This window comes from Ictidomys tridecemlineatus, chromosome 5, assembly GCF_052094955.1.
Source record: "Ictidomys tridecemlineatus isolate mIctTri1 chromosome 5, mIctTri1.hap1, whole genome shotgun sequence".
Lineage (NCBI taxonomy): Eukaryota > Metazoa > Chordata > Mammalia > Rodentia > Sciuridae > Ictidomys > Ictidomys tridecemlineatus.
Genome location: NC_135481.1, coordinates 69,319,636 through 69,342,473, shown reverse-complemented (window position 1 = coordinate 69,342,473; position 22,838 = coordinate 69,319,636). Strand labels below are relative to the sequence as shown.

The following is a 22,838-nucleotide window of genomic DNA, read 5'->3' as shown; positions in this document are numbered from 1 at the left end:
CAGCTACAACTAATACCAAACCAATTTGTTCTTTCAAACATCTCTCACAACCTGCCTAGGGGCCCTTCAAAAGATGAATGGCTTAACAGAAATGTGGTGTACATACACAATGGAGTATTACTCAACCATTAAGAAAAATAACTATGTGACATTTGCTGATAAATGGATGGAAGTAGAGACTATCATGCTCTATGTTGTACTCCATGTATGTAGAGTATGTAAAAATATAATAAACTGTCATGTGTATGTAAAAATAACAAATTAAAAAATATCTGCATGTCTATATATCTATATCTATCTCATTACCTACAATCCCTAACTCAGTACTTGGCATTACCACAATAAAAATGCAAGATATAATCACAGAAACATCAACATTTTAGAAAGGATGGAAAAACTCACCCAAGATGGTAGTTTTCAATTATACATGTTTAATGGTGTGTGTGCATGTGTATATGTGGAGAGTCAGATCATTTGTTTAATATCAGCTTACATAGAAGATATGTAAAAGAGAAATATATTTTGTTCTGAAGTTGGGAGAAGAAATGGAGGGTGGTGAAATGCATTTGCCTTCTCTCTCTAGTTCAATTGCTCTTGAGAATATTCCAAATAATTTCTAATTTCCATTAAAATACCATTTGGAAATGTTACCCAACTGATACTTTTATTCTATAGATGTAAAGCTTTGAGGTCCAGGTAAACCTAATATCATAAAGGTACTAAGTGGTAAATTTAGGACCCACGTCTAGGGCCTGCACTTTTTTACATTGTCTGATGCCAATTGGGCTCTTTTCTTAAATTGACTTGAGAGCACTGGTCATTGACTTAACTGCCCTTTAATAAGAGAGGTTGTGAGTGGTCCTCAGCACTTCATTGATTCCTATCAATCTCTCCAGCTGAATAAATCATACCTCCATACACATAATCAATCTGTAATTTTTTTCTTGTGTTCCTTTTCATTCATCCTATTTCTTCAAAGTCCACCTTGAAAATATTCCAAAATTGTAGTGGAGTGAGAAGGAATACAAGATGCACAAAGGTTCATTGACTTCTCCCATGTAGTTCATGAGTGAGTCTCAAGCTTTTCCCAGTAGTTCAGCTTCCTATATCTTTTCCTGTTTCATTTGCCCACTTCTCATGATGTTTTGTTCCTCCACATTCCCTATTCCTTTCTATTTAATAATTTCTGCCTTTTCTCTCAAGTAATCCCTAAATTACTCACTGAATACTTACCATGCAAAAGTAGTCTACACCGTTAGGAAAATAAAGAAAATATTTTCTTTGCCCAACTGATGATTAGGTCTCTGGAATGTTTCTTAAAATTACTTTATTTCTCTACCACTCTTCTGTCTATATTTTGAACTCTGTAGATTCATCCAAAGAACAGGCTCCCCTGAGAAAATCCTTTGGCTGTTGTTTTTTCTGGTACCAAGGATTGAATCTAGGGACACATAATTGCTGAACCACATTCCTGGTCCTTTACCTCTGCCCCCTTTTTTAAAATTTCAGACAGGACCTTGATAACTTGCCTATGGCCTTGCTAACTTGCTGAGGCTGGCTTTGAACTTGGGATCCTGCTGCCTCAGCCAGTGGAGCTTCTGGGTTTACAGGCATGTGCCACTGTGCCAGCCTTTGGTTATTTCTGATTGTGTGAATGTCAGCTAGTAAGATCCAGTGTTACATATTTTTCCTCCTAAGGTCTATTGCCTTATTCTTAATCTAGCTAAGATCCTACCTGCCCTTTGTAACTCTATCTGACCAGATTCAAGAACATTACCCTATGCACTTTCATAGGACTTAGATAATATATTAAAGTAAGCAGTAGACTTCATCTCATTAAAGTCATTAAAGTATAATCTCACTGGAAGATATACTCTATTGTTTATTATGGTTTTACTTCTTCCTATATCCCCATACTAGAGTGGTTACTGAATAAAAATTTTGTTGAACATGTACTGTATTTATGAATAATTTCCACAATTACAGGTGATGGCTTTTCTTTGATCTTGTAAATTATTTTGTGTAATTTCCACTTGCATTTTCAGTTAGCCTAGGTTCTCAAATTGAACTTCCAAGCCTCAATTTTCTTGCAGTATGGGCAGTTTCTACAGGAGCTGAGAGTTCTTTACTAAAGGTCAGATTAGCAAATTGAAGGAAAGGGTACCAATGGACAGAGTCATATGTACTGTGTCCATTTTTACACCAGAAAATTCAGTATGCTTTCCTGAACTGTTCCCATTCACTACATCACACTTTATTTTAGTGTTATCTTAGCAATTTCTCTCTTAAATAATTTAGCATATTTTAATATGGTATTTAGTAAAGTTTTGAAGGTGATTTATTCTTAAAATATTCAAAATATTCTATACTATTTGAATAGTTGATGTTAAAGAAAATAAGGAGTGGGACAATAGCTCCACATTGCACAGTCCCCACTGATGCTAATTGATTGTCAGTGATCAAAATAAGAATAATGCAAAGCCATAAGATTTGGTGTGGACAACTTACCATTTTGCAACCTTATTTTAGGGTGAGAAAAACATCTTTATAAAATATTGCTACTTTTGCAATTTTTCTTTTATTATTTGAACCATCTGATCTATATGAAAGTGTGAAATCTATTCAAACACAGATTACAGATAAGTCTCCTAGCCACTGCAGATTCTAATAATAATTCTAAAGAACATTTAAAAACTCTTGAAAGCATTTGAAGTTTTGATAGAAAAACCTGTCAAATTTTTAATAATAATATATTTAAAGAACAATACCTATTTTCAAATAAGCAATGTTAACCATGAAATATTCTTTTTGGTAAACTCTTATATCTCTAAATATGAATATATATAACATAGGCCAACATTAACATCATTCTACAGTAAAAGGAAAAATGAAAAAAATGTATATCTCTATGATTATGCTTAGTCCAAAATTTCCTAGAGTCTATGCACTTACTCAAAGAAATACAATCCTCAATGACAATAGTTCTGAGTATTTACTAAACACAATAGCCTCTCAAGGTTTTAACACTAATATAGTAAATATATATGCTAAACCACCTTCAGTTCCACTCTTAGTCTAAAGGTAAAGCAGAAACCTATAAGTGAGGCTATAGAAGAGATGATCCACTGTTTTTTGGTGGACAGTGTTCCTTCTGACACTGTACTCAAACACTGTGCTCTTCCTGCTCCATATCAAGGACAGATACAACATTGCTTTCAATAAACATAAGAGTTAACTGAGAAAAAAGAATTTTCAAGACTTATTAAAAAGTAAACTTATATATGAAACCAATTCTGCTGAAAGCCAGTATGTAAAGTGGCCAATTAGACAAGAGAAAGCTGACTCTTTAATCAGAAAACTGTAAAGTTCAGAGTCTGTATCATATTTTATAAAATGGTGTTTTTTCAGTATGCCTTTTTGGGCATTCAAGAACTTTTAAAAATATATAGACACTCCTGGCTGTACAGAAGCCTCCTCCAATCAAAGCATTGCTAGGGCTTCACATGATAGTCTTACACTCACCCCTTCCTCTTACAGAAACCAACATATTCCTCACTATAGTCATCCTGTAGAACTGTAGTTTTAATCAGCAGTATATCATGAGTTACCTTATCTCTTTAAATGAAAAAGGGGGAAAAAATCCAGTTAAGTAGATTTAATCTGTTTTTTTTCTGCTTTGCCCTCCTGCTCATTATCAATTCTTATTCATTCTGAACTGTGTTATCAAGTCATGTGTTATCAAGAATTTCATTTCATAAATGTGAATGCTTGCACAGACACTTGTTAACTATCATAATTATAGTAACTAGACAGGTAGTCAGTAGCAAAGCTACAATTTTGAACTCATTTTTTTAAGTTGATCATCATAGTGCTCTTCATGCTTAAGTTTGAGACTCTTGTTAAATCCTCTAAATCTTGCTCCACTTCTTGTGTATAAAATGTCTGTGTACTCTAACATGAGAGGAAAAAAATCCTAAAATCTATATTGAGTCTTCTGCTATATTTGCCTACCAGCTGTCTCACCCTGGGAGTTAGTTCCATAGATAACCAGTCTGACTACGTAGATGTTCAAGGCATGATGCACATGCTTCTGAGTTTACTATAAACTTGCACATTTGTTGAGTCATGCAAAGGAATATGTGAAAGCTAATGAGCAACTAAGGACTTTACTATGGGGCAGTACTACATTTTGTAGCAAATCCTCCAAAATATCAAAAATCTATACAAATTACATTGATACAATGAATAACAAATAAGTAATGATACTTTATGGATCTGAATTTAACTGTTACATTTTATTCTAAGGTTCAACAGCACTTTTCATTAAGTATGTGAAGAAATTTTATTTTACAAAATTGAATTATTATAATTGTTTAAAAATTAATTATTTAATTTTGATATGTTTAGAACAATTATTATACTGTAGTTTTCCCTTTACCGGCAGTCTAACCACATAATAGATATTTTCAGTAATGAACATTATAAAATTAGAACAAATCAATATAATTTATGGTAATATTAATTAATAACCTAAAATAGATGCAAAAAATAAGTACTTGAATATTCCTGGAACTTTCTACATCCTACATATTTTGTCCAACATATCTTCCATGGTCAGTTCCACAATGCTGCTTCTATCAGGATTTAACTCAAATGCCATTTCTCTGAAATTTTCCTACATCTACATTGGAAAAAGCATTCAACATACCTATGGAAGTTGAAACAAACTTAAAGCACACTATGCATTTGTTACATATAACCTCTAGTTTCCATATAATCTGTTTTGACAACTCAGATTAAAACTGCCTAAGGGCAAGGCACATTTTTATTATCACCATAGAATAGAAAGCTGGGTGCATGGAAATAACTCAGAAAGGAATCTGAAAGAAACAATCTTAGATTGACAAAACAACAACTTCTCCTACTAAAGATGACTTGTATGATTATAGAAACAGGAGGGAAAAGTCTATAATATTGAACTAATGTGAAAATGATACAAAAATCCATGAAGATATAAAGTTATTGTTATCCAATCAAATGCATCAGCAAACTCCAAAATGCATGAAGCATCCCCACAGTTTAACATTAAATCACAGTCTTTTGAAAATATTTGTGATGATTTAAACCAGGATTTACATTTCTGGGATACTTTATATTTCTGTTTTAAAAGAGATCTAAAATATATGTTGAAATGTGATTCTGGGATTAAAATAATGAATTTCTACATTAGGCAGAAATGCTTTGTAGTAGCACATCATATGTCTCCTAAGACATGGTAATTTCTGAGATTCAATATAAGAGTTTGTATGAAAAATGAAAAGGCTTAAAAATATTAAGAGCTGGCATGCATCTGAGCACCTGTAATCCCAGCTACTCTACAGGCTGAGCAGGAGGAGCACAAATTCATGGCCAATCTAGACAAATTAGGGAGACCCTGTCTCAAAAAGTAAAAAGGGCTAGGATGCGGCTCAATATGCATGGTAGGTAGGGAGACTCATGGGGTAGTGTTTGGCAGAAGACTCAATGTATTTCTTTTATCTACAGTATTGTAACCTTTTTTTGCGAGGCAAACTAATAATAGTTAAGACAATTTGATTATATAACTAATCTCTTTTTAATAAGAGGCACTTCCTGAGTAAAACTTGCTCTTTGGTAATATTGAATTTTCCTTTTAGGGATTTTGGAAATTTCAAGAATCACTGTCGGTCTTTCTTTCTACTTTGTCACTTAAAATACACAGTTTCAAATAGACAATATAACTAGTGTGTTTAAAAGTGAATATAGGGGTTCATTCTAGGAGTAAGTTTGTAATGCTCCTTTTTTCTATTTTTTTCCCTATTAGTTTTTCTCTGTTTCCTCTCTGTTCTGTGATTCCCTTTTGTTTAACAGTATGTGAAACATGGTCTCATCACATGAGTCCTTTTAGATAGAAGCCCTGATTCTTTGGATACAGCTTTTATGTCACCGCTTCTGAAAAAAAAAAAAATAGGCAAACAAAAGCAGACAAGCAACCAAAAAACCAAAGTGATTCCTATAATTATGTATTAAATTCTGGAAAAGTACCCTTCAAGAAATAAGGACAACCGATCCTGGATATACTGTACTTCTGTCTTGTTCTTTCTCTTATAGGAAAGATCTCACATCACTGTCACTTGGTGCAGTGTCACCTCACACACTAATTAAGGTAATTGGTTTGTATTTGCCGATTGAGCACATGAATCAATAACTGGGCATATTGACACATTTCCACAAAATATCCTAAATGAATTTGTCTGAAAATGTTGGCACCTATATCTAAAGATAAGTTAGATAAAAAAAAAACTTTTTTTTTAATAGAAAAGGAATAATGTCCAAATACACATACTTTTTGTCACCCAACTTTCCTTGTACATTAATTTTAGTGAATAAAAATTATTCTTTAGAAAGCAGAACTGTGAAAAGTAAGCACATTTTGTTACCCTGAAGTATGGACCTATGTTCCTCAGGAGTAAAATCAATTCAGTGTGTATTGTGATTTGGAGCCATGAGAATGCACAGTGCTACAGGTGAATAATAACACACAAGAGTCAAATGCTGTCTGACTGGAAACCAAGAGCCAACTGTTAAGCATTCATCAACACAGAGCATGCCACTACAATAGGACTCTATGTTTGCCACACACTATTTACTTAGTGCTATATAAGAATCTTCCATTGAAATTCCATCTGATAACAGGCTTTAAAACACATTCAAAGCTCACCTGAAGATTCCTCCCATAACAAACAGCTGTGATTTTACTCATCTACAGATCCACATTTAATTTAGAGAAAATTAATAATCTAGTTTCATTTTTAAATTTAAAAGAAGGAATTTCACTTTAATATATTTTTAGTTTTAACTAATTTCATTGAGAACAGATTCTGCGAAGAGATTTTCCAAAATGTCACATCCAACTGCAACTCTAACACATCAATCACTTTTTTTGTTAGTAGAAATTTCTTACTTACCTTTTACTTAAATTTCTTACATACTTTTACTTAAAATTACTTTTAATTAATATATAATTAATATTATCTCTCAGGATTTGGATTTATAACTAAATAATTTCTGTTAAAATTTGTGTAAATTGTCTCAACTCTCTAGTTATTTGTTTTTTAATTTTATAAATATAATTTTTAAGTCTACACAGGGTTCATTGTTAATGAGAGCATGATATTATTTAGCCCAGAAGCCTGTATATATCTTTGTCAATGCTATTAATTTTATTTGCATGATTTCTGCAAAATCGTACATAAATCGATATAGAAGTAACAGTGTCTCACAATCTGATATTTATTGGGCATTCAAAACAATAGGATTTTAATATTAGGAAATTAAAAAAATACAAATGTCCTTAGCTTGACTAAAGACTATTTTGTCCGCTAAATTTAAATAAATTATTCTAAACATGAGCACTATTTGCATCATAAATCTATTTCTTACCTGTGCTGCTGGATATATTGACATCAATACTGATATCAGATATTCCTCCTCCTTTCAGAGAGGCTACACATGTGTATGTCCCAAAATCCGTGAATTTTAAATCAATGATATCCAAGTTTGTTGTTCCAGGGGAGATGTCGGGGTCAGTCTGTGTAATAACCATCCGCTCAGAACTTCTTAACGGGCGACCATTTTTAAACCAACTAAATGTCAACTCCTCAGAAGGAACAGCTTCTACTTGGCAAGATATTTTCACCTCTCGCCCAATCTGGATGTTGTCATCCTTGTGATAAGGATCTGGGGTGATCCAAAATCGTCCTTTTTTTAATGCTAAAACATAAAAATTCCATGAGGAGTTAGTGGTACTTTCATAACCTTAGGGATTATTAATTTCACTTTAGGTAATTATTCCTGGGCTGAAATGATGTAAATCAAAACAATAATAAATGTGCATAAGGCTTCTTTAGGTTTCTAAATATTGTGGTAAACCTGAGTTAGGTAATTCAGCAATAATCTAAAACAATAAGCCATTTAAAAACTATAAACACTTGTTTTTATAAATCAGATAATGTTTTCCTGTGATACAAAAGTACACTTTAAGTCTATGTGAAATTAAATTTCAATATACTATGCTACTATTATTTTTTTGCAATTGAATTTTGAACAAATGATGAACTTTATTTACATAAAGACAGTATATTAAAGTTAAAAGTAATAACATGGATCATTTAGTCTAATACCATTTCTATGCCATTTTTAATTATTCCATAATTTTCTAAACAACTCAAATATTGTACAACTGTCATATTAAAGAAAATTCTTCTAAGGTTGTATCTTATAATGACCAAAACCAGTTAAGAATTGAGTTGTTTTGTATTTATGAAGCATTCTCAGGTGTAGAAATAATGTGAACTAAAAAAGAAAATGAAAAGAAGGAAAAACTGGAAAAAATTTCAAAACATCTTATATGAACTGCTTTATTCTTCCCTAATGGATGTTTCCAGTTAAAACTGTTTGCTAGATCTCTCCTACAGATGACCAAATGGACCTCTCTGGCAGATGATTTGGAATACCTGCCATGTTTGAATCCTAAAAGTGGTGTTTTCTGGGTCTCAGGTCACTGCTGTGCTGACACTATGATCAGTAGTAATGACTGTTAGAGAGCTGCATCTATAGGCTTCTTAAGAGCCTGAACTTTGAATGACATGGCGGGACTCAATATGGAATAGAGTTTGCTTCATTTTATGAATGATTCTTTTATACCCACATTTTCATTTTTTTCCAACATCCTCTTCAGTCTCCTTTGACATCATTATTCTCATGTGATGAAATATAGCATATGTAGTGAAACACAATTGTCAGAATAAAATATTGATAAATCATTTTTACCATTAAAGTTACAACATAATGATACTGTGAAGAAATACATGAATTCAATAGACCTACAGATAACAGAGGCCTTCTAACTGCAATTGGGGACAAACTCTCTTTAATTTAAGCAGATTTTCCTCAGTCTGAGAAAGGTCAAGGAACACCATAGAATTCTGTAGACATGAGAAGAATGAACTGGAAATGAAGACATTTTCAAATCTTAAAAAAAAAAAAAATGTTGATTCTAAATTTCTTTACTCTATAGTCTCAAATATTTTTATCTGTTTGCTTGTTTGTATCTTAGCACATGAGGAGAGATAAATGAATATCAAATTTAACATTTCTATTATTTTATTCAAGACATATTTATGGAAGTGCTTCTCGGGACTAGGCACTAAATGAGGCCCTGATTTGTGAGATGAGAAACAAACAAAGAAAAAAACATGGTCTATGGTCATAGTTTATGGCTCCATTTATTTACCAAATGCTTGTGATGCTTGTATGTAAATGTAAGAAATGTTTTATATGCTTAAAGAAGTCTGAATCACAGAAAAGAACACCCAAAATTATTGTTTAGAAAATGTACTAAGCTTCAGTCTTAATGAAAACACCAGGATATGAATAATTTTAATACTGTTTACATTTTTCCATAATAAAAAATTCAACTTTTGAATCTTATTTATCTCTAAGAAGGTTACTATAGGACAAAATTAGGATAAATTGTGGTTTCTATTACTTAAAGTACTTATATATTCATAGGCACTGAAGTACAACTTCACAATGTATCCAGAAAGGGAAATGTGATAAAAACATTCATGGTAAATAATAGTGTGCACATACAATTCAATGGACTCACAGTTCTAAAGCGTATAAGAGCACAGAATATCCTTTAAATAAAGATCTAAAACAATATTGTATCAAGAGCGTTTACTTTTGTCAGTATCATAATACTTGCATGAGGATTTCTTTTCTAAGAATGTTCCTTATTCTGTTTCTAAAGAGAAAAGATAAACCTAAAGAGTTTTTGGATTTTACATATTATCTTACTAGTAACTTCATATTAATATTAGGGTACTATGAGGGTACTTAGAATAATTTACATTACAGAGTTTATGTTTGCGGCAGATAAAAACACACATCAGAAAGCTTGAATGCTTGTGTGATTAACATTTACTTACTATGCAGTCATTATTTTGTAGTTCTATGCTGTGCATAGTGAACATATTAAAGTGATACTGACACTGAAAGAATTATAAATTAATCAACCAAATTAGATTTATACTGCTAAACAACTCAACTGCTGATAAAAAATGTGAAATGAATATATATCCATGGCAAGAATTACCTATTCTTTTATTCCTGGAAAACAATTCATAAGACAAAATATTTAAGAAAAGATATTTATTACAGTTTAGATATGGGGTGTCTCCATAAAGCTCATGGGTGAGACAATGTATGAAAATTTTAAAGTGAAATGATTGGTTGGATAAGTCTTAATCAATGCATTAATCCACTTACATGGGTTAACCTGGATAACTGTAGGCAGGTAGGTTGTGACTGGAGGAGTTGGGTCACTGGGGGTGGGGGTGTACCCTTGGGGTATATATTTTGTTTTTGTGAGCAGAGTATACTTGCAGGTGGGTCGGCGCCATGCTTGCGCTCTCGCGCTCTCTCTCTCTCTCTCTCTCTCTCTCTCTCTCTCTCTCTCTCTCTCTCTCTCTCTCTCTCTCTTTCCTGGTGTCCTGTACTGAGCTGCTTTCCTCTGCCACACCATTCCCCCAAGATGTTCTTCTTCACTTCTATTCCAAAGCAATTAAGTCAGCCATCTATAGACTGAGATCTCTGAAACCATAAACCCCCAAATAAACTTTTCCATTTCTAAAATTGTTCTTGCCAGGCCTTTTGGTTGTAGCAATGAAAATGCTGAATAAAACATTATTACTGATTATAAAGCTACAGTCAATAAATAAGAATAAAAATGTTTGAGAGAAGAAAATATAATCAAGCATACTTTAACAAACTAAAAAGAAACTTTATTGATAAGTATATTTGATCTCTGTATCAGACAATTCTAAGATTTGGCATAAACCATTCATACTAGTTTTTCAACTGACACTGATGATTCTAAAGAGAAAAGCAGGGCAACTCAATCTGCTAACTGAGCTCAATTTAAGGAATACCAGAACAAGGGGTGTGAGTAATTTGACCAGAGAGTCATTTTTCTATGCTGGTTTTGTTATTCCTGTAACAACATAACTAGAAATGAAATGGTCTAAGGAAAATAAAATTCTGTGTGTGGATGACATCTGTAGAAATAGAGGACAATGAAATTTATTTAGTCTTTTCACTGACTTTGCTCAGAAAACCAAAAACATAGCTCTGTAAACCAGACATTAGTACATGAGAACTTGCAACCTAATTCTAGTTTTTCATTTCTATGCTATGTGGTCCAAGATGAACTATCTAATTCTTATGGGTCAAGTGTGTCATTTTTAAAAATAGGAGGTGATAGTATTAGGCCCCCTTGGAGACCCACTGTGAGAAATAGCTTATTAACAATTGTGTTTGAGCTTTGAAAATATAGAGTGTTTAATATAGTTAATCAGCTGGGAAACAGGTTCCTTCATTTATAATTAAACACTCTCTTTTTCAGTGAACAATTTATAGTAGTTCATGCAATGTTAATTTAAAGTCACTTTCTGCTACGATTTCAGACTCTTAAAATCAATCTGTGATTAGTGCTGAAGTATAACTGGGGTCCAATAGACTCAAAGAGACTATAGAGCTAAAGACATTCTTTGGAAAAATAGAGGAGAAATCCCTTTCCCCAAATGCAATTTCTTAGCTTGAATATTGAAAATCCCCTAACACCAGCCTGAGAGAACATTAGATTTGGTTTAATGTATCATAAATTGTGATGGATGAACCTCAGAAGGTACTTGTTTAGTCTGGCAATGCATGTAAAAGATTGGCATGAAGCTAAGCCTCTGTTCTGAATAATCAGGTAGGAAACATTGCAGTATAGCCATAGTCTCCCTGTTTCATATTTTGAGTATTGAGTGCAAACTTGGCTCACATTCATTTCTGACAGGTTACTTGTAAGAACATAATAAATGCACTTACTGAGGTCTCCCAAATTTGAGATATATAAAGATGCTCTGTGAATGGAATTAAAACATACATGGAAAGCAGAAGCCATTCACTGTAAAATCTGAGTAGGGTTTGCTGCTGATATTTCCCTAAAGTAAGAAGTAGATTTGTGCCTATGAATGTTGATGGCTATAGGGAAGACTTACATTATTTAAAACTAGATTTGTATTGTGAGCTTAGGCTAGAGAGAGGCAGCACAGGCACTGGAGAAGGCAGGACTTGTGGTTTCCACAAGTAGGAGGTGGTGAGAATAAATGTTGACTGTAGATATAGCCTTAAAATTATAAAATACATTACTTTTTCATTAAACTATTCCATAAACAATATATGGTCTTCAATAGGAAAATTAAAAGCATTTTAGATAGAATTAAAAAAAATGAAAAATGTGTTTTTCAATTTTAATGAAAAAACATCTCTTTTGGAAGTAGGATTTATTAGGTGTCAGTTTTTGGACTTCTGCTAAAAATCTTTTTTAGAAGAATTAGACAAAGTGACCATGGATTACCATTCCAAGTTTATAAATGAATGAAAAGACTATTGGTCTCTCTTTCTCTATTCATTTCTTTTTTCTTTCTTTCCTTCTTTTTTTTTCAGTGCTAGTGATGTAATCCAGAGCCTTATATATATTAGGCAAGTCCTCTACCACTGAACTATTCCTCCAGCCTTCATGTATCATGTTTTATAATGTCAGAAGCATTCTGGAAATATGAAAAACTTATGAACTATTGCTGAAAGAAATGGATCTAGAAATCATTATCAGTGTAATCAGATAAATACAAATTGATTTCTTGTTAATTTATCCTCAGATAAAAAGAATAAAAATATTTGTGTGAGAAATGAAGTATTTTCCAGTAACACCAGATGCCATTTGAATGACAGTTTGAAACAGACTATATCAGCAAAGCAACCTAAGAGATAGTAAACATATAGAACGTGTCTCATCATGATTAGGCACCTATCTCCTTATGGGGACTTAACAGGTGGGGAGTGGGGCCACATTTTACTCTTCTTTATGGTCCCCAAATCCTAAATATGTTTCTTGTTATAATTTTTGCCTAATAATTTTACTTTAATTAATATTGACATTTCAAAGTATTAACTTTACAGATGCTAATTGTTTCCAATCAGTCTGATATGTCCATTTGTCTTTGATTTTGTTTCATAGTCTCATGTGCCGAGATGCACTGAGGGAAACAGGATAGGAAGAGAGAAGATACGATGTCTTCTAGAATTCAGAGGATTTGTTATGGGAGCAGAATGATACTTTTGAACAACCAGTATTAATATAGAGACATATGTGAGAATGCAGATTCTGTACAGAATATAGGAGGTCTCACTGCAGTGCAATAACCAATATAATGCTCCAGGGGTATTACCTATCAACATCCTGTTTTGTAAATAAGATTTCATTTCAGGCCAAATTGCTTCTTTACATACTTGTGGGCTCAGTTGATAATCATTTCTGATGAAAGATGGAAGAAGAAGGGAAAAGTTGGCATCTAGCACATGTAAACCATCCAAAACATATTTGCCAAAATGTTTCAGAAATAGGTGATAATAAGGATACTTTTAAAGCAAAGTAGAACAGATAAAGTTTGGGAGTTGACTATATGAGTAAAATATTGTTTTTGTGCAGAACTTCTCAGAGCATTGAATATGAGGACACACACACTGCCACATTTCTAAAGAGGCTTCTTGTATTTATTACAGAACCCTTTATTTGTAGAATATCTTAACCCAAGGGAAACTATCAATTGAAAAGTACCAATGAAAAGACTTTACAGTTAGGTTATATTATTGCTGATGTAGGCATTTCCATTTAAAAGCACCACAGAATAATCAACACTCGAGTAGAAATAAAATTTAAAAAGGCCAAGTGAAAGGGAAATATTTTGAGTTTTTAAATTAAGAAATATACAAAAGTATGTGAAGTTCAAAAACATTTCAGAGTTATTTAATAAGCCTATCTGCACTGAAGGCAGCATGCTTCTTTCCTATCAACCTACCTGAAATTTTTTTTTAACAATTAATTTATCAGTTTGATCCTATTTTTGAAATGGACATTTTGAAACATGCAAATAGTATTAAGAAGAAACTCAATGTGTTGGCTTACGTACAATTTCAAACATTGACATCATCTGTTTAGACATTTGATCTTAATATTTTGAAATAATAATCTACATCATATGTTTTAAAAAGTATGAAGTGTTATTATTAAAAGTATGGACATATTAAAGATTGCAGCAGATGGGTAAAAGTAAGGATTCTTTGTTGTTATGTTGTTCTTGTATAAAATTAATTATTTTTATACCCATTTCCCTTTATCTAACACTACAATGGCCTATCTATGGCCTGAATAGAAGCTCATTAACAAAGAAGAACAACATCAACAGAAACACTTTACCCCCTTTCTTAGAAGAGCTTTAATACAGCACCTCTGATAATTTCAATGTAGAAACAGATACTGAAAAGAAGTTGGGTTTGTATTTAATTATAAAGCATCAATTTATTTTGTGAATTTACTGAAAGCTAATTATAGCAGTTAATCATTCAAACAGTTTAAGAAAAGCATGGTTGAATTTTAATGTTCTTTTGAATGTCCTGAAGAGAACAACCATAGGTAAGTATCAGGGGCAGGAACTTAAGAAAAAGGATATTTTTGATGGGCATAAATTATGCTTTTTGGAGTAAGCTCTTCCTTGAAGGGAAAAGAAATGAATTAAATTAATAATAGTAATATCATCATTATTTTGCCATTCCTACCATGTCCCCACAATCTTAAGAGAAAACATACATTGTTCATAAATTACCAAAATGTTCACTTAGGTGCCATAAATAAAATGAATATGTCACAGTATGGCTACAATCACAGCCTGATGTCTTAGTACCAGTTAGTTTTTGATTGGGTGACTATTAATCAACACAATTTTCAGGCCATATGATATTCAAAATTAATGAGTATTTTAAGTTCATATTCCTATCAAGCTAAAAATACCCCTTCACTATCAGAATTAGAATTTATCCAGGGAAAATTATATAATTCTATTAGTTGTCAAAAATAATATAATTCTATTAAATAAACTGCAGCTTAGAAAGACTGGTGCTAAATATGATTTCTTTAAAATATTTTTTAAAATAATATACCCTTAATATTTATGGAATTGATCATATAGCATTGGAAAGTAGGTGAAAATAATGAGACTAACTCAAACTAAAGATCTTCCATTAGATAAATACAAATTAATTTTCTGTTCCTTTATCCTCAGCTACAAAGAATAAAAAAATTGTATGACAGATGAATTCTTGCTTTTCTTCCTTTCTGTTTCAAGAGCTGTGGACTTCTTCTTTCCTAAATGATTCTTTCCATCTGCCAACCTTTCTCACTACCCTGATGTCCTACTTTCTTTCAGTTATCCATTTCTTTTGAAATTTCAGTGTGTTTTGTCTTCCATATGTCATTCCCTCACAGTGAAACATGTTTAGGTGACACTTGAACTTAATTTCTCTCTACTCTGTTAACTCTCACAATACCTGGGGCCCATTTTGGGGTAACAGGGTGGGGTGCCACCTGGCTGCACTCTTCTGTCAGCCCTGTCCCACTTGAACACTGTGCATGGTACTACTCTGGCAGCAAGGGCTTATGGGTTTGCAAAGATCTTTTGACCAATTAACCCAATGATATTTTCTAGTTCTTATGCATTTTTATATCATTTACATTTTGTACTTCACATCACTTTACATTAGTGGCTATGTCCTCCTTGTAAATCACTTATACTGGTTTCTGTAACTAGTAAGTTATGAAATATTTCATAAAACAAATGCATGGATTGTTCTCCTTTGCATCACAATTATCATGGCATTCTTCTTAGCTCATTCAAGTTCTCAAACAGCAATTGAAGTCAGGCTTGTAGAGAACATAGAATTTGTTTAATTTTTTTTTTAATCTAACTACAGACCACTGGGTTTTTCACTAACTTTCTACCTTACATTTTGCTGCCCAGGAACATGAAATTGTTTGTTTCTTGAGAAGAAAAGCATAACATCATACCAAAGCATATTTCAATATAAAGGAAGAATATGCATATATCATTTAAATATACCCTGTCATTCAACTTTAAAGAGCAATGAAAATAATACAGGTATATTAAATAACTAAATGCAAAATATCTGTATTCACTAGAATTTATGTACATTGTCTTAACTGCAGTATCCCATTTGGTGAGAAGATAAAGAGTCATTCAGAGACTATACAACACAGTCCCCACAGCCTTCTTTGTCACCCAAAGACCTGAACCTTCCTCTTCTTAGAAATTTAGAGAAACTATACACTTTCTCTGTTTATTTGAAATCTAAATCATCTACAAATCAGAAATGTCTTTCCTAAGGACCTAGGAGGCATTTCTGAAACGTAGTCATCCAGTTCTGAGTTAATGCTCCTGTCTCCCAGTCTTTCTGGTGGGTAGAAAACTAACTTTGAAAGTGAAAAAAGACAATAAGACAGATGGCTTAACCAAATCAAGCAATATCCCTCTCTCCTTTTCCATTATTTCCTCCATCCATTTAAAAATCCTTTGTTTTTATTTCATTGAATTTAATCACTCTTCTCAGTTGCAAAGGTTCAGCCTTTCTTTCTTAAACAAGTGTAACTGTTTAAAGTCCAGTGTAATTTTGCTTTTACACTATGAGATTTAGTCTTCTGCATTACTTAAATAGATGAACCAGTCTAGAAATTCAATAAGACAAAGTTTATGGTTGAAACACACACACACACACACACACACACACACACTGCTTCAAGATGAAATCTCACATTAGTACAAGAGCATTTAAGAATTAAAGAGGTTAATTTAATCTCTTTCTAAAGCTTTGCTTCTACAAAGTAATAAACTCTATTTAATTTTTAATGTCCTATTGCTCTAGAGCTTCTGATAATAAACTATAGGAAAAGAATCTAAATTCCTTGGTTACCAACAAATGAGAGGATTACTAAAATTAAGTGTAAGAAACTTAAAACTAAAATGAACTTAATGTTTAATATACATGCCATAAAGAGAAATGGGTAACATTTTCTTTTTTAAAATATAAATTTCTTTTCCTGTGTCATTAAATCAGATTTTAGAAATAAATATAGCTTTTTAAATTTTTTAATAAAAAAATTATAACAAATATGGGAAAGTAAAAATTATGGTACTATTATAGACTCTACAAATAAATGAAACACTAATTTCATAATTGACAGTATCTGTGAGTTTAAAATATCCAACTCCTCAAACAACAGTCAAATAATAGTCTTCCTGGTTCAGTCATCTGAGTGGAAATTATATTCTAGACCTATAAAGGAGACAGGAAGTGAGAGTATTTTTAACCATATTCTCATGGTGATCATAACAATGAAATTCTCAGGACTAGTCACCAGCTATCCTTTGAGGTAAGCTAATTACAATAATTTCATACAAGGACCAAAGGAATATGATCAGGCTTAATTCAAGAATAAATCCAAAAATAGTGTGTTGGTAAATAAAGTAGACGTGCATACAAGTTTATATTTTATAGAAACAACCCAGAAAAGTTATTGTTGAGGTAGTGTTTGTGGCATCAAGGGGGAGAGGCATGTTGCAAGAAGTATATGTTGAGGGACATATGAAAATGTGTGTGTTAACAGTTAACAAATAGGACGAGCTGGGGTTGTGGCTCAGTGGTAGAGTACTTGCCTCACATACATGAGGCCCTGGGTTTGATCCTCTGCACCACATAAAAATAAATAAATACAAGTATTGAGTCCATCTACAACTAAAACAAATAAATAAATAAAAGAGTTAAAGAACATAAGACAAGATTTATAACATGTAAAGAAAAATAAACTAGGACCATACTCAGGCATGAGGTAGATAAGACAGGGGAGTCCATACGGTACAGAAACCAAATATATATATAACTTTAAAATGAAAACTATGAAAAGGAAAGTCAAGGAAAAACTGTTTTCACAAATGCCCCCATGTTAAGTCAACTTTATATGCTACCTAGTGAGTTGTTGAATATGACAATGTGATGTTAAGACACATTTACCAGACAAAATGACTTTTGTGTTGTTAGAGTTGATCTGAACTCATTGTTAGACAGAATGATTAGGTGTTCAGGTCAGTAACCCATTGCAGCTATTCCTATTTTTTGGAAGTTGAAACTACAGCATCTACAGTTTGGAGCTGTGGTTCTCCAGCTGTGTCCCCTTGTCGAGCAATGTCACTTAGTGATACAATTTCTTGAGTGCTTCCCCAAAACAAATCCTCTCTGCCTATCAGCAATATTCTGAGGGATTTTGATGTACTATCACACTGGCAAACCTCTTCCTTAGGAAACAGTTATCCTGCCATCCTTTAGAAATTCAGGACCAGAGTCAGTTGGACAGCACATCAGCTCACCTGGAAGGATTATCAGGTTATTAAGGCATACAATATAAAGTGTCCATATCACATGATTTTGCTCTATATGGCCCTCAAGGATCTCTTTAAACGGATTATGGCACTTAAAATATAATTTTTAAATATTAATAAGGAATACCCTCCAATAAATATCAATAAGAAGATGGTCTCAATTGATCTCACAGAGACTGACATGTAATCCATGTGTGTAGTTAGCACATTGATTATTATCACCAATCATTAACCTGAACAAACTTAATCAACATTGTCAATTATCAGAAAACTGACAAAATTTGTTTATGGGATATAGATGAAATAGTATTGTGTCAAGGTAAAATTTCCAAATTTTATCTATCTAGCCAAAACCCAAGGAAGGTTTCAAAAAGCATTTATTATTTCCATATTTCTTCACCAAATGATAGAAAGGTTGAATGGTCAATATAAACTACTTAGAGCTCACTCTTCTTTAAGAAATTTTAACTCTTAGAGTAATGTACCCACCTTCATTAGAGAGTATCTAATAATAATTAGCATTCTCATAATTTGGATTAATATCCACCAGTGTTACCGAGTGCCAATGGTTTCTTATAGAATCAGTATAGATAACATTGAAGAGCAAATATTCCTAATTAGACTGCCTGAATTGTAATATGATTTAATCCTTGGCCAGGTGACTAAGAGCTAGAAAGCAAAGCAAAAACTACTACATAATATAGAAAGCTGTCCCTCTCTTCTTTATTTCCTAGAGTTATTTTTCATCTACCCACTTTACCATTCTTATCAAAATGTAACATATAAGCCTCTCATTTGTTTTTAACCTCTCCACAATGGCTTTGATTCCCAGCAGTGATAGAACCTGTAACAACTGCCAATGAAGACATGTTCCAAGGAGCTCAGGTCAACTTCTCCAACGCATTTGTTATGTACAATTTATCCTGACCTTATTTTGTTTCTAGCTTCCAGACTGATTCTATTTCTACTTTCTTTGACCTGCAACTGGGCTCCTCGGTCCCCTCTCTACTTTCACAACCTGCTTTTATACCCATAGTTTTTGTCTCAGTACAAATGCCATTTTAGTAAAACCCTCTGGTCTTAAGCCTCTGAATTACAGTTGCTTATTTCCAATCACCTTCAATGTCTTTATTTGACGTAGCACTTCGGAGCTTGTGTACCACAATTAAACGTCTTGCTATAACCAATTTTTTCCCTTTCACTCTCCTCCATCAATAGCCACCTCCTTCCACATGATCTACTTCTTCCCTTTACTACAATTTGACATTGCTGTTGCTTTCATCTGTTGTGGCATTTTCTCCGCAGTGTGTACTCAAGTCCAATCCAGGTACACAAATCCAGATCCAATGTCATCCCAATTCATGCAACTAAAAAATATTCCACTGTTCTATGTCTGTCAGACCACCCTCTTCTGCATAATTGTTTTCCAAAATATTTTGTATGCTCTGGACTCTCAAACTTCCTGAAAACAGAAATTCTTCATACTTCTGTCTTCCTGAGCATACTCTATTCCACCTGGTAGGAATCACAACACTTAGGTTGGTGGTAAGGAAGGACAAACAGGATAAAGAAAGGATAAAGTTTTTTAAATATAGGGACCTGTCTGAAGCTACTTCCAAGTAGTCAGCACATTATTATCACTAATCATTAACCTGAACAAATTTAATCAACATTGTCAATTATCAGAAAACTGACAAAATTTGTATATGGGCTATAGATAAAATAGTATTGTGTCAAAGTAAAATTTCCAAATTTTAATAGATGCACAATATTAATGAGGAAATGTTCACTGAATATTTTGTGTAAAGTGGCACAATGTCTCCAAACTGCTCTCAAGTGGTTCTATAAAAAAAATCCACATACACATTTTTTGAAATGTTTTTCTAAAAAAAAAAAATGAGTTGATCAGTTCTTTGGTGAATTAGTGGAAAAAAAAATCAACAGGTGTGTTGCTATTTACACTCACAAATTTAAAATTTCTACCTCCAGTGATAACATTGAATTTGTGTTGCCTATCTCTGGATTATTATCTTCATATTAAGCTAAACTGAAATTTTATATTTTTTTAAATCATAAACAATAAAAAATTATCAAATAATGACATAAAACAACAACAACAACAAAACATAGAAATAAAACCAGGCTGAGGAAATGACTTTTACTCATAAAACTTTGTCAAACAAACAGATTAATCCTCCATGCAAAGGTAGAAGCCAATTAGTGATGGAGCATGATGTATCATCAATGCCTTTTATATACTATGCTATAAAATATTGTAGAATCTTATTACAGAGAACTTGTTTAAGTTAAACTAAAACACACAATCTGCCATTCTGCAAAAACTCATATAACCTCGGAAATAAATGAAAACATATCTGTTTTGAATAAAAATTCTCTAGATACCATGAAAAGATAAAAGATTAAAATGTGGAGCCATCTAATATATAGCATAAGATACTCTTCATTCAAACTGTATATATTTCCATAATTTCATGTAATTTATAACATAAAGGATTTTTTACTATTTTTTTTATACCTGTGTGGCCACATCTAACTCTGTAAAAACTTAGGCCACATGAAGACACATAAATGGAGCTGCTAAAAGTAAAGTGCCATGGTTTATCATACTTTATCAAGGTAAAACATATTTCAACATATAATTATATATGATGGGTGTGTGTGTGTGTGTGTGTATGTATATATATATATATATAGATGGAAACTATTTTAAACAACTTTAATTACTCAGACTCTCCCTTTATACTTCCTTGTTACTTATAAATATAAATTAATAAAATTAATATGTATTTGAGCTCATGTTATATGAATGAGGTACATTTATTTTGGGTCTGCATGAAACTTAGGAACAAACATAGCTTTTTAAGACTATTATTTCAGAGGGATCCAACATGGCGGCCGGCGAGGAAGCAGCGATTCCAATGTCTCCACTTTAACGGGATCAGAAAGACCCATTGGAACAGCTCCAGCCTACCTACAGAGGAACTTCTAGCAAAATTCCCTTAAGAGGTGAGCTGCCGTGAACTTGTAGGTTTATTGGAAGTGACAGTTTGTCCCAGAGAAGTGGATCTTGGCTGGCCACGCGAGCACAGAGGTCTAGTCCCGCAGCCATCAGCCGCTCCTGCAAGCGGCTCTCCTGGGAGGCCCGGCTCTCGCTCTGCGAGTGGCCGCCCCACCCGCCCGGTTCTTAACCACGCGGCCACAGCTACCCGGCTCCACAGGTGGCCCCGCGGCAGGTGCAGAAGTCAGGTCCTGCAGCCAGCAGCCGCTTTTGCAAGCGGCTGGCACCCGGAGCGGCTTGGCCCACCCCGCCCGAACCGGCAGTCGGGCTCCGCCATACGGGCTCTCATGGGAGGCCCAGCTCTCGCTCTGCGAGCGGCCGCGCACCTGCTCGGCTCTTAACCACGCGGCCGCAGCTACCCGGCTCTACAGGTAGCCCCGTGGCGGGTGCAGAAGTCCAGTCCTGCAGTCAGCAGTCACTTTTGCAAGCGGCCGGCACTCGTAGCGGCGCGGCGAGGCCCGCCCGGCCCGAACCGGCAGATGGTCCCGCCAACCGGGCTCTCATGGGAGGCCCGTGAGCGGCCGCCACACCCACCCTGCGAGTGGCTGCCACACCCGCCTGGCTATTAACCAAGCGGCCGAAACTGCCCGGCTCTACAGGTGGCCCCCCCCGGCGGGCGCAGACGTCCAATCCCGCGGCCACTAGCAGCTTCTGCAAGCGGCGGCAGCCCGGAGCAGAGTGGCTGCCCAAACTGGCAGATGCCCCCGCCATCCCGGCTCTCCCGGGAGGCCCTGCTCTCGCTCTGCGAACAGCCACACCCCCCGCCCAGATCTTACCCACGCAGCTGCAGCTGTCCCCCTCTTCAGGTGGCCCCCGGCGGCCGGACTCAGCTAGAAGGGTACCCGAATGGCCCAGCACACGGTCATGCCCTCCGGGCTCTGCTAACAGCCCCACCCACCTGGCGAACAACCGGGAAACTTCAAAATCTCTCCGTGAGCGTGACAGTAAGGACCAAAGGACTCTCGACCCCCCACTCCCCCTACTGCCAGAGTCAGGCAGACCTGAGACCCACCAGCGGAACAGGCCTAGAGGCCTGCCAGCATGGTAGACACGTCACACCAATTGGAGTAGGGGCAGAGCAGAGCAGCCACCCGCATCCGGATCAGGCCCAACGTCCCGAGGGGGTGGTAGTCACGTTACCACAATTGGAGTGGGGGCAGAGCAGAGCCGCCACCCGCGCCTGCAGGGTGGGCAGACCTGCGAATGACCGGCAGAGCAGGCCTAGCGGCCTGCCAGCACGATAGACAGATCACCTCAATTAGAGGAGGAGCACAGCCACTACCCGCCCTGCAAGGGAGACTTTTCAACTATACAAGAGCAATATAAATAATTAGGGGGAAAATTTC

At 34.6% G+C, this 22,838-nt stretch overlaps 1 protein-coding gene across 5 annotated transcripts in view; it reads right to left on the bottom strand.

Annotated features, from left to right (window-relative positions):
- The window catches only part of Mdga2 (MAM domain containing glycosylphosphatidylinositol anchor 2), a 760,082-nt gene that overhangs the window by 198,241 nt on the left and 539,003 nt on the right, over positions 1-22,838 (bottom strand). For 3 of the 5 annotated variants that reach the window (XM_005331744.3, XM_021730684.3, XM_078050173.1), the window contains exon 7: positions 7,462-7,791. The exons of the other annotated variants lie outside the window; for them this stretch is intronic. In XM_005331744.3, the coding sequence (XP_005331801.2) occupies positions 7,462-7,791 (330 nt within the window). The remainder of the gene's footprint in view (positions 1-7,461; positions 7,792-22,838) is intronic. 5 annotated transcript variants of the gene reach the window in all.